General features: G+C 30.8%; 2 protein-coding genes and 1 long non-coding RNA gene across 7 annotated transcripts in view; 2 read left to right on the top strand and 1 right to left on the bottom strand.

Moving 5' to 3' along the window:
- Window positions 1-14503, top strand: part of LOC145743554 (integrin alpha-1-like) — a 47227-nt gene extending 32724 nt beyond the window's left edge. Inside the window, exons 2-29 of one of the 4 annotated variants that reach the window (XM_082561544.1) lie at window positions 56-198; window positions 499-683; window positions 1210-1348; window positions 1962-2104; window positions 2557-2685; window positions 3027-3163; window positions 3278-3468; window positions 3821-3891; window positions 5540-5690; window positions 6117-6199; window positions 6721-6960; window positions 7233-7436; window positions 7899-8038; window positions 8199-8347; window positions 8992-9146; window positions 9475-9572; window positions 9983-10105; window positions 10470-10638; window positions 10891-11037; window positions 11158-11246; window positions 11378-11467; window positions 11711-11828; window positions 12075-12194; window positions 12450-12587; window positions 12846-12971; window positions 13159-13260; window positions 13473-13601; window positions 13890-14503. In XM_082561544.1, the coding sequence (XP_082417670.1) occupies window positions 56-198; window positions 499-683; window positions 1210-1348; window positions 1962-2104; window positions 2557-2685; window positions 3027-3163; window positions 3278-3468; window positions 3821-3891; window positions 5540-5690; window positions 6117-6199; window positions 6721-6960; window positions 7233-7436; window positions 7899-8038; window positions 8199-8347; window positions 8992-9146; window positions 9475-9572; window positions 9983-10105; window positions 10470-10638; window positions 10891-11037; window positions 11158-11246; window positions 11378-11467; window positions 11711-11828; window positions 12075-12194; window positions 12450-12587; window positions 12846-12971; window positions 13159-13260; window positions 13473-13601; window positions 13890-13991 (3811 nt within the window). In that variant the 3' untranslated portion in view covers window positions 13992-14503. The remainder of the gene's footprint in view (window positions 1-55; window positions 199-498; window positions 684-1209; window positions 1349-1961; window positions 2105-2556; window positions 2686-3026; window positions 3164-3277; window positions 3469-3820; window positions 3892-5539; window positions 5691-6116; window positions 6200-6720; window positions 6961-7232; window positions 7437-7898; window positions 8039-8198; window positions 8348-8991; window positions 9147-9474; window positions 9573-9982; window positions 10106-10469; window positions 10639-10890; window positions 11038-11157; window positions 11247-11377; window positions 11468-11710; window positions 11829-12074; window positions 12195-12449; window positions 12588-12845; window positions 12972-13158; window positions 13261-13472; window positions 13602-13889) is intronic. The other 3 variants (XM_082561545.1, XM_082561546.1, XM_082561547.1) reach the window with 3 other exon arrangements.
- LOC145743557 (uncharacterized) lies at window positions 3899-5539 on the top strand. The gene is made up of 2 exons (XR_014281023.1): window positions 3899-4643; window positions 5100-5539. It is a non-coding gene; the product is annotated as an uncharacterized LOC145743557 (long non-coding RNA).
- A 715-nt stretch (window positions 14504-15218) lies between the features above and the next one.
- Window positions 15219-20536, bottom strand: LOC145742712 (uncharacterized). Of its 2 annotated transcripts, XM_082560493.1 has the most exons (6): window positions 19602-20536; window positions 19038-19255; window positions 18149-18279; window positions 17671-17806; window positions 17363-17452; window positions 15219-16662 (listed from the first exon to the last, which is right to left on the bottom strand). In XM_082560493.1, the coding sequence occupies exons 1-6, from the start codon at window positions 20530-20532 to the stop codon at window positions 15541-15543; spliced, it is 2628 nt and encodes an 875-aa protein (XP_082416619.1). In that variant the 5' UTR covers window positions 20533-20536; the 3' UTR covers window positions 15219-15540. The 2 variants fall into 2 exon arrangements, with proteins under 2 accessions (XP_082416619.1, XP_082416620.1); XM_082560494.1 differs by lacking the exon at window positions 17363-17452.
- Window positions 20537-23095: the final 2559 nt, after the last annotated feature.

Genomic DNA, 23095 nt, shown 5'->3' with positions numbered 1-23095 from the left:
ACTATTTATTAAACAAAAATTTAGATCAAATTTTAACAAACAAATTTTATAATAGAATAGCGGCTGGTGCACCAACAGAATTACTCTCAGTTTATACTGATTTAACTAAAGAAGAGGGTACACCTGTTATAGAACCTAACCCTGTGTTAAGAAGTGCACTTTACCCAACCGATGCTATGGGTGCAGCCTATCTATGCGGTAGGTTAAATATATTTATAAAATATAAACAAAACACAACCTAAATTCAGCTGCAAAATTTTTCAAGAAAAATAGTTTTCTATAAACTTAAAATTATTACTTTAACTTTACCCTTTACTTAACACTCAATGTAAATATTGTATTATTAGCTAAAAAAATCTTTAAAAAACTTTAAAAATCTTCCTTTTTTAAATTTGAACCTTGAACCATAGCAACATAATTAACAAGTCAAGTCAAACCAAAAGTTTTTTAAATAAACTTAAATCTCTATCACAACCTTACTTACAAAACACTTAACAGAAACCTCGGAAAGCAATTTCATGAACTTAAGCATACCACAAGGCAAGAACTGCACCACGAGAGCTGGGGTACAGCGAGATATAAGTGGGTTTGAAATAGCAAGCAGGGACGCATTGGGGCTTTCACTATCCCACTACCCAGCTTCAGATGCTGGTACAACGATGCTGCGAAAAAACACCTTGGTCGTAAGTGAAAAATTGTTGTAACCAAGTTTGTCAAGTTGATGGCCATACTTGACCAGTAATAAATTATAGTTAAAGTGAAGAATTTTTCGCTGGGAACACATAGGAAAGGAGTTACATAATTATTGCATTATTACAGTTGGAAATATCAATATTGTCAAAACATACCTAAAAATCTTAGATTGTGGTGCGCAAAGTTTTGTGTTTTACTACTATATTACCAAACGTAGCTTTTTTTGTTAAGTAAGTTTTGCCTATTGGGTTAAATTTCAGTTTAAAAATGTATTAGAAATGACGTGACCTTGCTACATTTACTTAATAAAGCAAAAGACATTTAACAAACTAAAGTTAAAACAGCAATGTTACCAAAAAAAACATCTAAAAGTCACCGTTTGTGGCGCGCAGTATATTTTGCGTTGCGACTATATATATTTAGTTTCTGCCTAATAGGTTAAAATTGCAATTATTAAAATATTTTATATGATTTCAAAAATTTAAGAGTAGGTAAACAATATTTTATTTATTCCAGGTATGTGCTCCATTAAGAATCCATGACTGTGGTAATACATACAAAGCTGAGGGGGCGTGTTATGTTTCGAAAAACGAGGTAGGGAGAGGGGATGGACAAATTGTAACAGTTTGGAACAAGAGAGTACCTTGTAGGGATAGTAAGTCAACCTACTTGATATTATATTTACAATTTTCATGCATACCTTCAAATTCCAAAGAGTGAATGATATTATATTTACAATTTTAATGCATGCCTTCAAATTCCAAAGAGTGAAAAAAATAAAATAAACTATAAACAACCTTATTTAATTTATTAAGTTACACCTAACGTTGCAAGCCAAATAATATCAATTAACTTGTAAAACAAATCAGTTTTTTTTATCATTAACTGAATTCGTGCAATATATTAAGCAAGCAAAATCTTTTATTAAAGTATTTTTGAAATAACCAATCAAACAGTAACCACTATTTTAAAAAATATATTACCATTTAACAGGTTTAAATATTCAACCAATTACCCATGTAACATGCAACCATTAAATTTATTTACCATTTAACCTGCAACCATTTAACATGAAACCATGAAACCATTTAACCAATTAACTATTTAACATAAAACCATGAAACCAATTAACCAATTAATGAAACCATTGAATTAACTAACCATTTAATCCACGACAAAACTGACTTCTGATTATTTTTTTCTATCACCTAGTATATTGTATCACGTGACTAACTTTACCACGTGACTAACTTTATCACGTGACTCAGGTTGCTTTGAGCGCGATATCGACCTTATGTTTGTGGTGGACGGATCCTATTCCGTCACGAACGAAAGTTTTCAGAAAGTTTTAGAATGGATCAAAGACGTCACTGATGGCTTTGACATCACAAAACAAGTACAAGTAGGAGTGGTAAGTAATTACCTTTAAATTCTAATCAAAGTGTTGTGAACCGTTCATGGCAGCGGACTACGAGCCAAAAAAGTTCGAGTTTAAGTCGCACTAATACCACGCTATTTGCCCTTGAGCCCGGCGTTTACGGAAAGCTTATACACGTCTAGATTACACACCCTTACTTGATAAAACGCACTTGGACTATCAAAAAGTTTTCCCCTTAAAGGGATATGGAAAAAAAAGTTAAAAAAATCAAATCAAACGAAAAATTTTAATAAAAAAACTATAGCTCTATAAATTAACCTTTTAAAATACTAAACATAAATTTGGTGCCAAATCGAATTAAATTTAGCAAAAATTACTTTAAATTATTTTAAATGAAGTTATAGCTAGATCCATCAATTCTTTTAAAAAATAAAAGTGAATTTTGTACGAAATGCAAAATACTTAACAAACAGTTATTTTTCAAGGTGCAATATTCGTATTACTACCCGCCTGGAACTAAGAACTTTGACAAGCAACCTTTCCTTAAAACTGAGATCACTTTAGGGGAATTCCACGATAAAAAATTGTTCGACAAAAAAGTTAGCGCAATTGAGGTAAGCAAATTAAAGTAACATCTTTAGTAAGTTTTGAGTTAATTTTTTCAAAAACAAATGCCACTTAAATATACAAATTTTATTAAATATTAAATTTGTTATTATAAGTACAAACAAAACTTTAATATATACTTTATGTATAAGCACCTGAATACAGTACAAAATTTAATATATTTCCTAAGTTAAAACAAACATGGCCTATTCTTTAAGTATATAACATTTTTACATACAATTTCAACGGTATCGTAAGAATAAAAGCATATTAAGTTATAGCTTTAACTTAAATCACGATAATTAACCAACTTTAGGTAATTTAGAGTAATATTTATTTTTCAACACAGTACCAAGCATATAGCACTTGGACTGCACATGCAATCAATAAAACAGTTAAACAAGATTTCAATGGACCTAGTAGTCGATATCCAGATGCAAGGAGGGTTATGATTTTACTGACCGATGGCTATGCAGATGACAGCAAGTATTTACATTTATTTAACTTTTTAATTTTTTCTTTCATTATACCTGTTTATATCACTTTTAGTCAACAAAACAAAAAATCAACATTCCAATATTTGCACTAATTTATATTCAGAGACCTACCCAGTGCAACACAATATGCCAGCGAAGAGGGTGTAGAGTCCTTTGCAGTAGGAGTTGGAAAGTACAAGTTATCTGAACTTGTACAGATAGCAGGTGACAAGGATCGAGTCATAACTGTTAATGATTTTGAGGATTTGTCGACAATCGTTGCACAACTACAGCGAGGGATTCAAATAATGGAAGGTAGAATAGAAATGTATTTTTACAACCAGAATCTAGTAGAAGACATACAAAATAAATAGCCTTAAGCTAAATAACCCCTTAACAAAGAAATCAATGGACAAGTAACAGCAAAAAAAATTAACCCCAAAAACGTAAAAACCACTATAATAAACTACTAGTTGAACCAGTTTTCCTAATAAAACCATAACCACCAGTCAAAACACCAACATTTTAAAACCATATTACTTATACAATTTTATTGCAAGAGGTTTTACCATATATGTATATAACCCGGTTAAAGACATTTATTAAATCCAATTCAAAACAACTGAAACAAAAACAGACGTAATTTCCTAATTTTGTTTTTGTTAAGGTTCTTCCCAAACCGGTGTCAACAACGAGTTGATGCAATGCGAGGCGGGACTGTCATCTATCTTTGGCAAGGTTAACTTATTTTTATAACGTAACGTTTCGAGTTAATGCACAACATAACGAAAGCCCACATATATTTATAAACCGATGCAACACAGTAAACTAATACCATTTTTATAGCTTAAACTAAAATTTTAAAAAATTTAAACTTACTTTAAAATTTTCATTTGCAAACTGTATATTTAGAAAATATTAGGGACTAACGATAATTTTTTTTAAATGCTAGCAATTTAAGAACTTTCAAAGTTATATTGTAAGGTTTACAAAACAATTATGCATATGTCTTTTTAAATAACTCATATAGTTCAAATCATTATCAAACAATTGCTAGAATAGTCATATAAAAAGCACTTAATCTAGACAAATTTGACACAAAGTTGGCTAAAAACAGACAGTAACGTTATAACATGACGTCACGCCTATTTAATGTGAACACATTTATCTAATCCAATTGACGTATTGTGAAATCCAGAATACATTCAAGAATATGACACCATTCCATGACGTCATTTCCTGATTGGTTCTCCCGCGCGCGTGTGTGCGCGCATGCGCGTCATCTTTTCCGCTTTCTGTCTCTTATTGTTATGTATTAATGAGTCTTTTAAACAACCGCGCGCGTGTGTGTGTCTATGTGTGTGTTATGCGAGGCTGTAGATTGTGTGTTGTGTTCTGTTAAGTATATTACACCAGAACAAAGAACTTCGCTTAAGTTAAGTTGCAGGAACATCAGAAGTTAGATTTAACGAAAAGCTATTTTACAAAAGGTAAGTCGAGTTATTTGTATTTTTGTGATATTAATGAATACTTTTTTAAATTTTTGAAGAATATTTTAAGGTTTTTAGGATAACTATATAGTCTAAGTTTAATATGAAATTAAATACGTTTCTTAAGGTAGTAATATAAGTTAAAGATTTAAAAATTATTTAAATTTATGTCGAAATTCAATAACAATTTTTTTTTAATAATTTGTTTACAATAAATAAACCATAAGCATATTAGGATTATATGTTATATAAGTATTTAAGTAGATGAAAACTTAATGTTTTTAACGTTTTACGTAGAGGAAATGACGTATAGTTATGATACTCTTATCAAGTTGTTATTAGACCTTTTAATCGACCATGTTGAAATAAATTTAAAGTTGAAAATACTATTTTTTTCTACGTAGTTATGGTTAAATTTTTTACCAAATTTAATTTTTTTTTTTTAATTTATTTTAGATGATCAACAACGTTAAGACAAGTGCCTACAAAAACCCGGGTATTGAATTTTCTTTTTATTATTAGAGTGTAACTTTAGAATAAACCAAAATTAACCGATTTTTAGGCTAACATATTTTCACAGGTATTTTAGATTCCCAAATCAAGGTTGGGTCAACAAAAATAAATTCTCGAATTGTACAAAATCGCGTGTTTTTTTCAGTTGCGACGCGAACAGTTCGGTTTATTTAAAAAACAACCCGTTTCGAAAAACGTGCGAAAAACTGTTCTTTCTTTACTTTTATACCTTTCTCTTCTTTATTATTTTTTATTTTTTATTTTGTTTAAAATGTGATTTAAAATTTGTATAAATTTAACTTAAAAAATTTTATAATTTTTTTTATAAAAATAAACCCTAATAGCATATGACGTCATCTCACCGATATTTTGTGTGTTTATAGTCGGGGTTACTAGTATTGGGGGCAGTTGGGGCCTACGACTGGAGCGGGTCAGTAGCTAAATATGATTCGGCAAGCGACACGACAGCTGATATCCCAGACTTTTCGCAAGTTCAACTTGTGCTACCTAACCGAACAAAGGAATCTTATCTCGGTTAGTATCAAGTTTACAATTTATTTAAATATATAGAGCTTTTATAATAAGCCAAGTGAGTTGTGTACTTCTTAACACGTAGTGGTTAAACGAACAAATTCTAAATATTTTAACCAAAACGTTAGTGATATTAATAATCCTTCTATATTTAGTGCAAATAAATTTACAAACTTATATAAACACAATTCAAAAATTAATTAAAATTATTTCACATATAAATAACGCTTTACCTATAACAATTTTAAAATTTAGTATTTTTAAAACTTAACTTTCTTTTTTAAAATATAAACAATCTTTTGCATGTGCGAAGGTCAAATTTTACAACAACATTAAACAAAAAAAAACCTTCAAAATTGCAAAAACAGAAATTTCATAAGCTTTTGAAAAGTAAAATATTATTTATTTTATTTATTTATTTTATTACAGGCTACACAGTAAGTACTGGGATCTACAACGACAATGAAGAATTTGTTGCTACAGGAGCACCGAGATATTTATTAGAAGGAGCTGTAAGTTCAATTTTAAAAGCACTTTTAAAAATTTGCTTTTTCTAAGAAGATCAAAAATTTATTTATTTTTTTCATGGGACTGTTTAATATATAATTTTCGTTTTTGATATTTTCCGAAAACATATAACGTTAAGCCAAAAACGGTTCCCTCTGTCACTTTATTTCTTATTAAAACCTAATTAATGACAGGACGTGTCAGAAAAAGTAACGTCACTTAAAATTTCCCTACGTAATTTAGTCACGTTAACTAAAAAACTAAAAGTTGTGAAAAAGTTGGCTAAAAGTGCCCAAAAAATTTATGAACATACAATTTAGAAATTTTTTGTATTTCTATTGCATTTAAATAAACTTTGACTTTTAAATCTTTCCCAAAGCCGAAATTTTTTTTGCATTTCTTATGTTTTAAATATTTAAATTTGTTGAAAAAAAAACATTACCGTATTAAGTTTAACTCAATGTTTTAAGCCATATAACTTTGGCGTATTTTCTCCATGTATTTAACCCAAATGTTCTCTATAAAGGTCGTAGTCTACAGACCGGTCAGAGACAGCAAAGAATTTAACGACGCTCAAACCATTCGAGCCAATGCAGCGCACAGACAGCTTGGCAGTTATTTTGGCGGGAGTTTACTCTCTACTGACATCAACGGCGACGGAAAAGACGATTTATTAGTTGGGGCACCGCTGTGGGTTGGCGATAATTATGACGAGGGACGAGTTTATGTTTATCTTTCACAAGCGAGCAACTCTGTACAAACTTGGGTAAGTTTTTTTTGTATTTTAACTACTGTAAAAAGTTATCATTTGGCGCGCTTTTAATAGAATTTAAATTTAATGCCATGTGCTCTGTAAAACTAAGTCTATTGCAACATTATTTTACTTTATGATATCGTTAAGTCAATCTTTTTCAAATATTAATAAGTTAAAACCCGATTTATAATAAAAAATAACCAAAATTTTGACATGTAAATATTTTTTTAAATTTTGACATGTAAAAAAATGCAATAATAACGTCATAATTTATTTTTTTACAGGCAACCGAATCCTATATGCCGGAGGTGTTAACTGGTAACAATCTTCCAGGAGGAAGATTCGGATCCGCGATGGCCGCTGCAGGCGACCTGAACGACGACGGGTTCAATGACGTCATAATAGGCGCACCTCTCGCGTACGGAGACCAAGGATCGGTGTTTGTTTATCACGGTAGCGCAACAGGAATTCAACCGATGTACAAACAAGTAAGTTGTTATTTACGTTTAAAATAACGTCACGCTCATAGAATGCTATATATAATAAAGCTTAGTGGGCAATTTATTTATGTATGCCCTAAAAGAAATATTATAAAAATTTATAGGCCTTTAATTTTATAAAAAAAACTACCGTTTTTAGTGAGGGGGTAAAATTATTGCCAGCAAACGTAAGTTGAGAGTAGCGACCATACTATGATAATTATAATTTCAACTGTAGGGTGGGCTATTGACTAGTATTTCGAATTTGTGCAGAACCGATAGAGTAACTATTTTAACGTTACGATAAATTTTAATTGTTTAACACAATATCTTCCGCTTTATTTTTAAATACGAATATCGTTTGTTAAATTTTAAACATTTAAAAGCAGCATAAAAAATGTCTTAATAGATACCTATTTATTAAAATGAAACCCAAAAAGTGTCATATAATAATTTTTACAATTTTTACAGGAAATTTCAGCCTCTGACTTGGTGGGGTCAAACCTACAATATTTTGGTCAGTCCCTACAAGGTGGGGTCGATTTGGACGGGAATTCTTACCCCGATGTAGCAGTGGGAGCCCCCAAAAGCGATACAGTTGTTATTTTCAGGTATAATTATTTAAAAGTGTCATAGAAAAAATGAACAGAGAAATAAATACCTAAAAATCTAATCAAACTTAAAGTATTCATTTTTTTAGAAACTCTTAAAATAAAAAATTTAATTTTAAACCTAAGTTAAAAACCTTAATATTATATTTATTTAACTTAGATCTCGACCGGTAGCAAAGTTTACAAGCTCGCTTAGTTTTAACCGCATGGATGTCGATATTTTTGAATGTTTCAACACCGCAAATCGACAATGTTTACGATTAACTGCTTGTTTAACTGTGAATGGGACCTCGGTAGAAAACCAAGTTGGTAAGTAGAATACTTTTTAAAAGTTTACTGTCATTATATTATGTTTAAAGTCATATATTAGCGATATTTTTATACTCAAAAATTGATAAAGTTGGTGTCACTGAACACTAAATTGATTTTAACTTTACATAATTTCATCTACTTTTTAAGTTATACAACTTAAAAAAAAAAATTTAAATTAATTAAAAAAAAGTAAAGGGAACCCCTGTTTGTGATGACGTAGAAAGTACTGGCATACATCACTACGCTACTTGGTACTTTCTACGTTACACAAAAAATATGGTAACCTGGTTTTTTATGTTAATCATTTTCCAGTATTTTTGAAAATTAAATTGTAAGTACCACAGACATTTTTTAGAGGTTCTATAGACATTTTATGATTGTCAACTATACTAACATACTATATACATCACTTACAAAATTGCAAAACTCTGTAACATAACACTTTAATTATGTTATTAGTGACCTTAATTATTAAAAACAGTTTTATCTGTGTTTTGAAAAAGGAATCGTTTTATAAGGAAGGGTTTAAATATAATCAATCATTGCCAATTACAACATAACTATTATTTTGATTGAAACTATTTACATGCACATAAAGTAATAACATTTTTTTACGAATTTTTATTTTCACAACGTTTCAGGTATTGTGTTTAACGTTTCATTGGACAACAACCTGAACCGAATAGAATTCAGAACTGTTGCAAATTCAACACTCACAGGTTCTTTTACACGAAGTGGAAACCGAACTTTACAACGAGGCGTACAAAGTTGTTGGAACTATGACATTTACGTTAAGGTAACTATAGAAAAAATCAATGTTATATTAAAAAATAGCTAACCAATTGATATAAAATATCTATGACTAACATATACAATGATATAACATGCATTTTAGACCAAAAGGCACGCATTTTTGGACAAGATAATCCAGTTTACACTATATAATAAAAACTAAGGGAACATAACCTATAAATGACCTGATTACGCTTAACTTTAAAAAACATTGGAAACTTTAATATTAACAGGACTTGGTTAATTTATAAAATTTTAACAGTATTTGGATAAATATTTAATAAATAAATTTGCATGTTTTTGTTATTAACAACACTTCACGATTTTTTTAGCAAAATATTCTCGATTATTCGACCGACATTACAGCGGTATTAAACTTTGACCTTTCGCCACAACATATAGCCACACCGCTGTCATCTGTTCGTGACCCGTAAGTTATTCTTAACTAAAGTTTAATTTCAATTTTCGTAATTTAAAAAAAAATATGCAAAAAAAATTTTAGTCAAATTTCTCAAAAAACTACAAAGGAAAGTTACAAGAAACATTGCCAGGCAGTATTTTCGTTTAAATACATTCATATAAACGTTTATAATATGACCAATATATTTTTTTTCCATATCACTTTAAGGCGATAGGTTTTGTATTTTTTATTGGGTAAAGGGTGTGCTGGTATGACGTGATCTAGCTTTTCGTGAACGCCGGGCTTAAGGGCGAATAGTGTGACGTTGGTGCGGCTTGAACCCGAAATCTTTCGGCTCGTGGTCAGACGCCATGACCGGTTCGCCACACTACCGGTCAATAATACCAATATATGTTTTAATCTTGTTAATATTGTTTTAGATCGCAGCCTAACAGCGCTCGAGCTGTAGCTGAGTTTGCAAAGAATTGTGGATCAGACGATTTCTGTTCTTACGACTTAGGGCTAAGTGGTAATATTTCTATACCACCATCTTCTATTGACTTGTAAGTTCAAAATAAATATTTAAAAATTGTCATTTAAAATTGTAGTAAAAATATAGTACACTATTTAAACATACGACTTAATGTCATTTTGTATTTTTATCACATCTTCAATAACAAAATTAAAACTTATTATCAAATTATCATAATTATATCAGGTTACAAAAACAACAACCAAATAATTACAAAAACAACAACCAAATAAATTACAAAAACAACAACAAAATAATTACAAAAACAACAACCAAATAATTACAAAAACAACAACCAAATAAATTACAAAAACAACAACAAAATAATTACAAAAACAACAACAAAATAATTACAAAAACAACAACCAAATTTAACTTGATAAATCTTTTTACAGAATTGACCCTTCACTTTTACAACTATCCAACGCTGGCGAATTAATCGTAATATCATCAGATACTGCTAACAAACCGATCCAAGTCCGACTTAACCTCACTAATAACGGGGAAAATGCGTTTGGTACTAGAGTAGTAATTACATACTCTAACCTACTCAGTTTTACCAAGGTTTGCACATGTTTTTTTAGAAAAATTCATGATTCATGTTAAAAAATTACCTCTGTCAATAAAAAATATCTTATTAAATAATCCAATATACATATATATATATATATATATATATATATGTGACACACTTTTAAGTTAAAAGCATAACTAGTTAATTTTTGTTATTAAAGTTGTTCTTAACACACCAAGTGTCACCAACGGTATTTAAAATTCTCCAACAACTATTTATGATTTAATTTTAAATTTTTACAGCTTGAAAACGTAGTCAGCTCAAATTCAAGGCACTCTGCTTGTTTAACTGATATACAGAATGATGTTATCACGTTGCCATTACGGACAAAAGTTTTAAGTTACCAATTTGACACAAGACTTGGGAATATTATGCCAGAAAATCAATGGGTAAAATAATAGCTTGTAATTAATTTTTCAACAAACATAAATCAAAACTTTTTAGGATTTTTTTAAATATTTTTTTAATACATTTCTTTTTCTTGAAATGTTTATTTATTATTGTTTTAGTGTTATTTTGAACTAAAATTTTCGACCAGCAACCTGAGAGCAAATGGGGCAACTGATGAAGTTCTAATTAAAGTGTCTGCAGAAACTGCGTAAGTTCATCTCAAAAAATACCACTTTAAAGACATAAATTAAAACAAAAATATATTGAAACCATTACCATTAGTAACCCAATCTAAAACTCTATTAAAACGTTTATAAATACAACCATATTTTAATATAGATCTGGCACTCTTAACGACACAAATATTATCGATAACACTTGGAACACAACTAACCAAGTACGATACCGATCTGATGCTAACGTTAACAGGTAAGAAAACATAAAATTAGTAAAATTTATTATTAACTTGGAAGGTTTTTATAAGCGTAATATTGCCAAAAGCTTGCGTACAATTTTTAACAAGTAACTTAAGTTTTATATTTAAAAATAAGTTGCTTGCAACGTCAACAGTTTCTTAATTGCTTAACATGAATGTTATATTATATAAAGTATTAGTCAATTACAGTACTTGCTTTTCCTGTTTAACATGTGCTTTTAATTTAACTACTTTAGAGTTACTGTTGAGCCCACTGTGCCCTTTAACTTTACCGAAGAGGAATTTCAAAATCAGACAATAACATCAGTTCAACAAATTGGAATCAACACTTCAGATATTCAATTAGGATTTGAGGTATAAAAACAAAATCGTGCATAACATTTGCAAACACAAATGAAACAAATCTACATAAAAGTGGTCAAAAGAATATGATTTATAATATTTTTATATAAAGAACATCATATGAATCATACCCAAAAGAAAACTTTTACAACACACATATGTTTACAAGCCTTTGACAATTTAATTAATTCTAAAATCGTTTACCTATTTTGGTTTTTGTATAACTTCAAATTATTTATTTTTTTTATAACTTTATAGATTAGAGGTCTTGGTTATGCTAACATACCACAATCTACAGTCTCATTAACCTTCCCAAGCAATATCTCAACAGACGACCATCTCTTATATCTTTACAAAGTGGAATGTAATACTGACTCGGTAAGAATTATAAAACAATATTTTTACCCCACAATTTAAACACTGCTCCTACTTACTTAAATATACCTATTGATTTTGAAAAAAATTGTATCAAAAAATTGACAATTCCATTATTATGCTGTATATAAATAAGTTTTTACTTATTATTTACGTGTTTAAACAAACACTTTATCATCAAGGCAATCAAGTTTTATTTAAAGTAATACTATGACAAAATTTGTATACTTTAATGATTATTTTAATTTGTTCATAAAGGAAAGATCCACTTGTTCTTGTGAGCAAAACTTAATCAACCAATATGATCTAACAGAGGCAGCACCCAATGAGAATAACACGATGGGAAACAACATAACTATCAACCCCAATCCTAACTTTATCAGTGACAGACTATATGTAAGTTTCTTATTTAATATATATACTAACAGAATATGAGTATGACCTTAAAGTTAATTAAATATTTCATCAGAATAAACTTATAAATAAAACAACTAAACTTGTCTTGACCTTTGCAAGTCATTGTCAACAAACTAAGTTATGATATCTCCAATAAAAAGATGTTAAAACTATATGTAAAAATAATAAAAATATATGAAAAAGGTCCTTAAAAAAAGACAAATTTAATGTATATATAATTTAATGTGTTTTTTATAGGACTGTTCAAATGATGTAAACGGTTACTGCAGGACGCTAAGATGTACAATTAACAATCTTGAGTCTTCACAAAACATTTTCCTATCGGCGTTCTTTAGATTATGGACACCAACCCTAAGATTCATGGTACATACTTAATTTTAATATATATTTGGTTTGTAAAACCACCTTAACATTTAACTCAAATTAATATATCAATACTTAAGTTAAACCTTCAAATATTGCAAGTTATTAATGAAAAAAAATTTTAAATAAAAATGTGAACTTTATAAAATATACTTATAATATCTGATTCTAAATTTTTTGTAATCAGAATATAAGTGAATTGACTTTGAGATCTGTTTTTGAATATGACGAAAACTCCATGTTGATCATCAACAACCTAGGCCAAACAACTACGCAGATATCACTCACGGTAAGCGTTGATAACAGTATTGCAATATTAGTAAGCAAATCAAAAAAGCGTAATAAATTGGGACCAAAAAAACTATTATTTTCAAAAATAGTCAATCTTTTATACATGCACAAATTTTCAAAGATACTAGCAACATCTTGGACTAGCAAATACATTAACCCAACGCCACAAAAACTTCTGCTCTTAATATTATAATAAACGTATTTTTACAGACTGATGTAATTGCAAGAACATATAGACCGCCAACCGTAATCGACAACCCCAATCTATTGTGGGTTTATATTGTTGCTGCTATTGGAGGTTTACTACTATTGGTTGCTATTGTTCTTATATTATACAAGGTATAGTGTTTTCATATTTACATTCTTAAATGATCAAGTTATTATATTTTTATATACTAAATAACTCCAACTAAACCGGCAGCGCGTTGTAGTGGTAAGAACACTTGCTACACCACACATGAGGTCGTGGGTTCAATCCCCACTGATATCATGCTGCAGTGCCCTTAAGTAAGGCGGTAAAAATTCCTGCTGAGCCAGCACTTAATCAGCAGCATAATTATGGTTTTTTTTAAACCAGACAACTTGTTTAAAATTAATATTTTTAACACATTATTTTAAATGTTTTAGACTGGATTTTTCAAGAGTAAATACGCAGATATGAAACAAGAAGCTTTAGAGTGGAACGACGTCAATCCAAGTGATGACGCAACGGAAAACTTAACGAATTAATGACGTCATCATTAAAATATGCAAATTTTTTACCCGAATTTCAAAAAATTTCAATGCGGAACTCAAATCTAGCACAAAAAAATCTGCGAGATCGACAGGTTTTTCTTATACTGTACAATCTAGTAAATAAAAAAATTAATTTTATTAAACGTACTTTTGTAATTCTTGTTATTATTTTGCGCACTTCTTCGTTTTTTTCTTTTTATTTTTGCTGTTTTTATCGTATATAGTGCATTGCCTTTTTGCTGTCTCTAATCAAATGTATATTTTGATTTTGTTCGTTTTAATAATCAATCTATTTATATACCAACAACTTTGAGTTTAAACATAACATACATGCAAACCGATGTTGAAAAGCCGATGTAACTACTAAAGTAGCAATACACACAACTTATAGTCACATGTTTAACGTAGAAGTCCAATAAAAGTGTTAAATAAAACTGTTTCTAAAAATATTGACAATTTAAAATATATCCAATTTTTTTAAAAAATATACAACGCGAATACACATATGCATTTTGTATGGATATAGTTTGTAAAAGTAACACTATATAGTTATACCGTTAAGTATTACAAACCTGTAGGCTCTAACAAAGACGCAGTTATTACCAAAAATTTTTTTACAAAAATTTACATACCAAAATTCGGCTTTAGACACATTTAAAAACCCAATATGTTGTTATTTACATATACCAAATCAATATAGGCATAGGACATACATTTGTTATAATCACTTTAAATCAAAATACCTTCAGATGTCTTGGTAATCCATTGTACACGTTGTTTGTGGATATCTATTGGAATTGGTATTCATAATAATCCATTGCTAAACTTGCAGCTTTTGATTTTCATTATCCGGTACGGTAAACTTGAATACAGATTAATTAATCCTTTAAACAATATAAGCTTTGGCTTAACAAAAGAAATGTTTACCTACTACCACATACAAGTTAGGTTTAGTTAAGCCTTAACGTTTTAAAAGCACGTATTTTGCCTTTAACACAGCATGATGCCCACGCCGTCAGAAAAAAAGAGAAAAATGCTTAAATCTGTGCTTTGCCTAAAATTAAGGCTGCGTAAGTTTTGAGTTACATAAAATAACGTTATGTACATCGATGGTAAAATGAAATACCAAGAAAAGGATATTTCAATGTTTAGTATTAATTTAACATTTACATTTTTAAGTGTTTGTTTAGATAAAATATTAATAATTTTTTTTAGCAAATATAACTTTATTTAAATTTCGATAAGTGAAGTAAAATAAAAACAGAAGACAGTAAAAGTAAGAAAACTTTGATAATATAAAAATTTAAAAATATATAACGATCCTAAAAATGTGTAAAAATGCAAAAAAGGCAATAAGCAATAACACAACTAACATATAATGTTATTTGCTTTAATATTTTGATAATATATTTTGCATTATAAAATCACCTGACATTAGATTAAGTAAATTAGCAAATAGGGCGGAATAAGGGTTACATTACTTTAAAAAAAACATAAAAAATGTCAAAAATCATGCAAAATGCCACTTAATTTTTCTTCATCTTTAAGTTTTGTTTTGTTTATTGTTGCCATTTCTAGATAAATGTTCACCAGGTGCTGACCTTAGCTCTTTTCTAATTCGATTCAGCTTCAAAGTTATAGCATTTTTCCGTGAATTCTGCGCAGAAGCAGCCATGGTACGTTTTCCTTCAATATTTTGCCGCCTTTTCTTAATACGCAGTAGATCTGTTATTCTTGTAAACTGCGTAGTATCAACTGTCGTTGTAGGTCTTGCGGTTTTATTTGAAACCCCGCCTATTATACGTTTACCAGAGCTAGGCTTTGATATAGGTTCTTTCACTTGCGGTTTGTCAGTTGTGATAATTGGTGATATACCAGGCTGGCTTACATAAATAATCGGTTTGTTCCCTTCAATATCTTCTTTATAGTTGTTATTATTAAACGCGACTTTGGCATTTCTTCGGTTAAAACGCTCCTGTTGGTTGCTACAGAACTCGTTGTTCGCTAACCTTGCGTAGAACGCTCGCACGCTACCAGCAATGATTTTACCATTCTGTTCAGGACTTATGGAAGGACTAGGGGCTGGGCTATGGTAGCTACTGTTAGACAACGCACGCCTAAATGTGTCGAGTTTTTGTCTCTGGTCAGATGTCATGGTCTTACGAAGCTGAAGGTTTTGTATCTCAGCAGCAATAAGGGCCTTGAGACGAACTCCTCGTGTATGCGGGGAATTTGATCCGCGATCCGGGGAAGTTGACACAGTTCGCTCCGGGCTTTCAGCCCACAGACCTTCGGCTCTAAGATTCTCAGGCACCGCATACTCATCATGCCTGGGAAATCGTATACCGTCGTCCAACTGCTGTAATCGTGTACGGGGTACGTGAAATACCTTGTGTTGTATTTGATAGGGTGTGACGTCATCATTCTGCGGTGACGTTGGAATTTCGAATTCCTTCAGCACCGAGTTATGCTGGGCTTCAAGTTTCCTTGTAGAATCGAAGAGTTCTTGATCCGGAGTAAGAAACCGTTGCGGCCTTGATTCGGCGGTCTCGTTGCACTCTAGCGCCGCCGCGCGGTGCTCCACGGAAGGCGTGAACAGTTTGCCAGCTGCCTCCTTCGTTTTCCGCCGATGCTTGAATGGCTCTCTAAAGGACACGTCATCCATCTTTAAAAGGACAAAAACAAACAACACGCGTGTTATTTGTGAAAAAAAAACAAAAGAACTTGATCGTGCGAAACTGCATCGATCGAGAATAGAACAAAATACAAATATTTTATAAATTTTAAATAATTTATACCAAAAAAAACACATTCAAATATTAACAAAAATAATGTTATTGCATTATTCTTTTTTTATTAGTTTGAGAGTTAAAAAGGGCTATTATATATAAAAAGTGCATCAATTTTTTGGCATAAAGAGATGGTTCTCAATTAAACCCAATTAAAAATACTTTAAAAGTAAAAAATGTCTTATATGATAAGGCTAAACATTGCTTTTTATGCTTAGTTTGTTTTCTGCAAAAAAAAAATTACAAAATGTACAACAAACGGCTCAAAATGGGCAAAATTAGAATATTTTCGTACGTCTGCCAGCATAAGATCTTACGACGATGACGTCGTGCGTCACGTGACTCGCGAGCGTAGGGACTTTCCCTATTTACAATATTTTCACTGCAAATCCTGATATCTCGAAAACTACTTGACCAATTTTTAAAATAATGATATCCTCGTGCAAGTTGGAAAAATTCCAACATAATTAAATAATTAAAAAAGAAACTCTGAGACCGAACCATCTCTTTAAGCTTTAAAATTTAGCCTTATACATTACCAAAACACAATTACAAATTTACAAATCAATTCTTCACTGGAAATTTTCGATAATGAAGTCGTTTGACAATGATGGGTGCAGCAAGGGTGATGTAATGTCGTGAAACTTGCAATCTAGGTTTCTCATCCTGTTTTTGTTAAAGTTGATAACACAACACTGGTTAGTGAAACTTAATCAAATGTTAGTGCAAATATTAGATCTTTGATTGTAAGGAAAAACGCACTCATAAATTTGATTATTAAAGATTTTATGATAAAAATAACAAAAAAATGCACATTACAAATGTTTAAAGGTTTTAGTAACAAATACCAAACATATTTTTAAACTAAATCATATGATACTTACAGCTAGTTCGCTACTAATTTGCAACGTGGAATCACTGGATTCCTCCAACAGTTTTGTTTTTAAAGTTCCCAGCTCGGTTGGCCGATGGTTGTTGGTTAGTTTCCAGTTCCAGTGCTTACTTGTTGTCCCGTTTTGTCTAACAAAATTAAAAAAAATTTAAATTAATTTATTCTAGAAGTAAAACTACTAATAATATTGTTTAATCACACAAAAGCAACTAATTTGACAGTGCTAGATCTGGTTTTAAACGCGAATTTTATTTTGAGTTATCATCATTAACAAAAGGTTGGCTTGTACAATGTTGACTGTAGTCAAAATATAAGTGCAAAAAATTCAAAACTAAATTGTGAATTTAAATATTTAAATAAACCTAAAAAATTATTACTTTTATTACTTTTTTACTAATTCTTTTGGAATAAATGATACTAGCTGTTTAAAGTTTGTTTAGCCTAAAAAACTTAACTATAAATATATATACCTGATGTTAGAATCACTATTAAGTAATGTATTAGAACTCGTAGTTGAATTAGATTTCAGCAACGAAGTTTGTAGTGGAGGATGAAGGGTCGCTGGTGATATTGTCCCAGGCAATCTCGTTTCATCGATACACTATGTTTAAATAGAAAAAAGATAACGTATTATATATATTTAATAAAGCTTAGTGAACGATATATATACACGTATGTTCAATTTATAGGCCTACAAAACGAAAAAAACTGCTTGTGATGCGCTGGTGAATTATCGCCGGAAAATATTAGTTGAGAGTTTCGACTGTAATAATAATACCATAATTAAAATGATGACTGTAAGGCGGGCTATTGACCATAATAGTATATAAAACAGGTATAAGTAATATTTAAGTATGCAAAACAACTTCTGCTAAACACAAAATTATAAGGGAATAAGTAATCAATATTAACAAGCCAATAACGTTTAATCCAGGAAAGTGTAACCAACTCTAGATTGATTATAATTAACAGCAGTCATTTGATGTCTACAAATGTAAACATGGCCATCTCACTCCAAATATACATAAAAATGCTTGATAAGCTTTTTTTGTATATATCTTTATCCTTGATGTGGAAAAGTCGAATGCGCAACCCAAACTCAGAGTAACATCGGTTACTTCGACCCAGTCTCGAGTTTCCTTTGACAGTTCGGAATATTATAGATTATCATTGCCCGATAATTAAACTGCTGATTAAGTGCTGGCTCAACAGGAGTTCATACCGTTTATAGCGCCTTACTTAAGGGCGCTACAGCATAAGAGCAGTGGAAATTGAACCCACGACCTTATGTGTGGTGTAGCAAGTGTTCTCACCACTACACCACGCTGCCGGTAAAGCCCACTTTATATCTTTAATTACCTTTAAAACTTCAGGCGGTTTCTGAGGTAAAATACGCGCCACAGGATGCTCAGTAATTGTATGAGGACCATTCGGTTGAAGGTTAGTGTAGTTACTGGTGGTTAGTCTATGCTTCATGTACTCTGTGTTTACGGTTGGGTCCAGCTTAACAGGGTAATTATTTCGCTCGCTTATCTCCGCTTGCGTCGGTAAGTGGTTAGCAAACGATTGTAGAAATCCTGTTTAAAAGGAAAATATGTTTTATCAACAGGAACCTAATGTGAGCATTCTGGCGATAAACTTTTAAATAAAAAATAAGTGCGAATCGAACGCATTACAAAATATATATGTATATAAACAAATAAATTAAACATGGTGTAGTATTTGCAACTTGACTTCACTTCTTGGGGTCGTGGGTTTAATTCCTACTAATGGCTGTAGTGCACGCGAAGCTGCTATAAGCAATATAACCTCTTGTTGAGATTTGCGCCCAAACAGAATAAACGTTAAATACATAAGATTATAACCACAATTGTTAGTTTAACCTGTAAAAATTACTATATTTTTTTTTGAGACAATTCTTACCTGTTCGTGACTGAGTACTTGCAGGTGCCCCAAAAGTGTGATTCTTCCTATACTGCTGCATGTAAAGTCCAATATTAGTGTAATGAAAAAATTTGTAATCTGCACCAGGACCGCTGGTCGTATATTTATCGTGTAAATTAGTTTTATCTAAACCAGAAGTATTTGTTGTTTTGTAACTTTTCTGTTTACGTTCCGAGACTCGGCGATTTTCGTACAGTTTATGTAGATCAGTTTCCCAACCGCTTATCTTAGAGATTTTGTTTAACTTTGTTGGTTTTTTGGTAAAGTTGTTTGAGCTTGGTTGTTTAGGCACCCCGCTTAAAGTTTTTGACGGGATATTTTTCGAATATCTCCCGCTGCTGCCAAAGGTAGATAACGGTTTTTTAACTTGCAGATTTTCGCTCGATTTCCACTGCTGATACAAATCCTCATCGTTCGGAAAAAAATGCAATTTCAAATCCTCCTCCTCGTCCAATTTTAGCAAATTGTTCAAGAGTGTTCGCTCCTTTCTGGCATTAAACGCCTGCCACCGGTCACCACTGCTACTCGGTGGCGTACCACTGACGTCATCACGTCGTGTATCGCTAGATTTCGACGACGTTTGACTTTCAGTATCACCCGACGAGCTTGCAACTCGGTTTGAGTCTGAAGTTGATAAATTCAACGAGGTTCTAGCAGTAAGAGGTAAGGGTGGCACTATAGTCTTACGCTTATACGGCGAAGCTTGGTTAAACCTTGTATTCTCAACAGCTCTATCAGTATTAGGAGGACTCTTTTTCTTGATGTCGTTGAACTGCGTGTTGCGAGGGTTTTCATTTGACATTTTGCCCATCAAGTTGTACTGGAGGGTTGGCATTTGATTTCCAGGTAAGTCTCCTAATTTTGTTGCAGATATACCTGAGACGTCGACAGCCGCCATTTTACAAACCATTTAATTAAACCTTGAAAAATACCAAAAGAAAAAATTTTATAAAAAATAAAGATTTTGCTTCGTTATAAAAAAAAATTTGTTACCCTGACCCTGTTTTTTAGTTGAATTTTTCTTTTATAAACACTATTAACCTGGTAACAATTCAAGATCATAACTTACAGACTTACTTATGTTTTTTGTTAGCCAAATTATCTACTGTTAGCGCATTAATAAATCTACAACAGAGGTTGCATAAGAACCTAACCAAAATACACTAGCGATTATGTATACATAAATCAGTGCAAAAATTACATATATATTGGGTTATAGTAATAGTTATATTTGAACAATGCACACACTTTGAATTCTGTGCTATTCAATTTTCTATTCTTTAATAAATCTAAACTTCAAATTCTTTTATCCAAAGACCAATGCGAAGACAAATAAAATACCTAACTTGAAGCTCAAGTACAAAATAAGTGGGGACTTCTATCCACTTATAAAAATGGTTTAGAAATCGGTTATTAATTGCGTTTTGAAAAGGCCTAAATCAACATCATAAAGTACTAATTTTGATAGACAGCAAAGAGAATATTAATTTGAAAAGTATAGATCGCTTACACCCACAAACAATAAAACACACCTAGTTAAACTTGAATTTTTTTATTTATTTATCCTCGATGTGGAAAGGTCGACTTTACAACCTAAACATAAAGTAACATTAGATACCCCTACCCAGTCTTGAGTTGCTTTTGCCAGTTTATGATTTTATAGAATTTAATTGCCTGATTATTAAGCTGCTGATTAAGTATTGGCTTAGCAGAAGTGTATACTGTTTATAGCGCCTTAATAAAGAGCGCTACAGCATAGGGGCAGTGGAAAACGAACCCAAGATCATATGCAGCGAAGCTTTTACAAAAGCAATCACTTAAATTTAAAAATTTACGCTTTAAAATGTAATCTAAACGTAGAACTTTTAGAATATCTTCAAATATAAATTATTATTAAATCGTATTTTCTCACGAACGTTGCTTTAAAATAGTTACCAACAATAGTATACGATTTCTTATCCTAGCAAGCACAACAATTAACATCCGCGTAACACTAACCGATCATTATACAGCTAAGTATTTAACAATCTAACATAATGACTTAATTCAAACCGTAGCTCTTACAATCGATTTTGATTTTCTAAGAAATAACTATTGTTGTTGCTTTGTTAAAATCACAACATGTTGTTTTATTGTTAGAATAAGAAATGAAAACAATACATTTAACAATAACTTGTGTTTCTTAACAGAGGCAACTTTAAAATACAACTACGTCTATAAAATCTTATCAGGCTTCAATACGTTTTTATTAAATTGCTTGGGTACTTATTTCTTTGGCGAAAAATTTTATTTAATTCATAAATCTTAAATTATAACATTTCACTACTATTTAAACTAACACCTACTTTATATAGGCAGTTATAGCCTGTTATTACATATAAACTCGCACCCCTTTATATATATACTATGTTATGTCATTGTACAACCCACTACATAAAGTGTAATATTTTTCCTAGCAACGCTGTATTCATATGTAAATAACAACTCCCTTCTGAGCCGTGGTTTATGTACTACACGAAATCTTACTTGAAGAAAGCTACGGATTAGTGAACAAAAGCACAGCTTAATCACCGTAGGCTTAGCCCAACCTAAATTGTAGCCTACCAGACGAGACAATGTGGCCACTGGTTTTTAAATAACCCTTGTTAAAGTTTCTTATAGCTGTTTGTCGAATGAATATTGCTACAACGCATTGTCAATACACTTATATCTGTTCATACAAAACATTAGCTAAACATTAATTAAGATATCAACATTTTTTTGACTATGAAATCTGAAAATCCTAATTTTTATGTCAAAATCTCTATCTTAAATCCATCAGTAGGTCGGTTACACTTATAAACCGTAAACAGAACTTCAAAAAGACACTGGAATTTCGAACCGTGTACACTCAGTAGAACGTAAACTGTTTTGAAATATCAGGTTACCTTATTCTATTGGATACATGTTGTCTCATATTTTATGTTGATACTAAATTTTCAGGCTCTATAATATAACACACAATACCGTTCTGAAGCGTAGGAACGCTTGTTTTATATGTTAAGGACGTTATAGTTACTTTTATACGGTGTTAATTCTTTACAAGGGCATACATCTGTGCCATATTTTCTAAAACTTATAGCGTTTATAAGCCTGTTAATTCTGTTTAGTTACATATTTATAAATAAGGATACATTTTTTAATTTTAGATACACACTAATTGGATAAATTTACAATTAAATGTAGAAAAAAGAATAAAATATATTACTTTTTTGTAAATCCCAGCTGTTTCTACACAAATTTTAACATTCTAAAAATTTATACTATTTAAATACTTTCTATAACACGACTTCAGTTATTTAAAATTGTGAAACATTTTTCAAATTACCAAAAAACTTATAATTTCAACAAATAATATTTTTTATTCTAAATGCGTATATAGAGCACACTGTTATTACAAACTAAACTGTAAAATAAACAGTTGTTATAACACA

This window comes from Corella eumyota, chromosome 2, assembly GCF_963082875.1.
Source record: "Corella eumyota chromosome 2, kaCorEumy4.1, whole genome shotgun sequence".
Lineage (NCBI taxonomy): Eukaryota > Metazoa > Chordata > Ascidiacea > Phlebobranchia > Corellidae > Corella > Corella eumyota.
The sequence above is the reverse complement of the archived record's forward strand: the minus strand, read 5'-3'. Positions and strand labels throughout refer to the sequence as shown.

Coding starts and splice junctions, on each gene's coding strand:
- LOC145742712 (XM_082560493.1), bottom strand. CDS start 20,532: ATGGTTTGTAAAATGGCGGCTGTCGACGTCTCAGGTATATCTGCAACA. Junction 17,807..18,148: donor AATAGTGATTCTAACATCAG/GTATATATATTT, acceptor TAATTTTGTTAG/ACAAAACGGGACAACAAGTA. Junction 17,453..17,670: donor AAATTAGTAGCGAACTAGCT/GTAAGTATCATA, acceptor TAACAAAAACAG/GATGAGAAACCTAGATTGCA.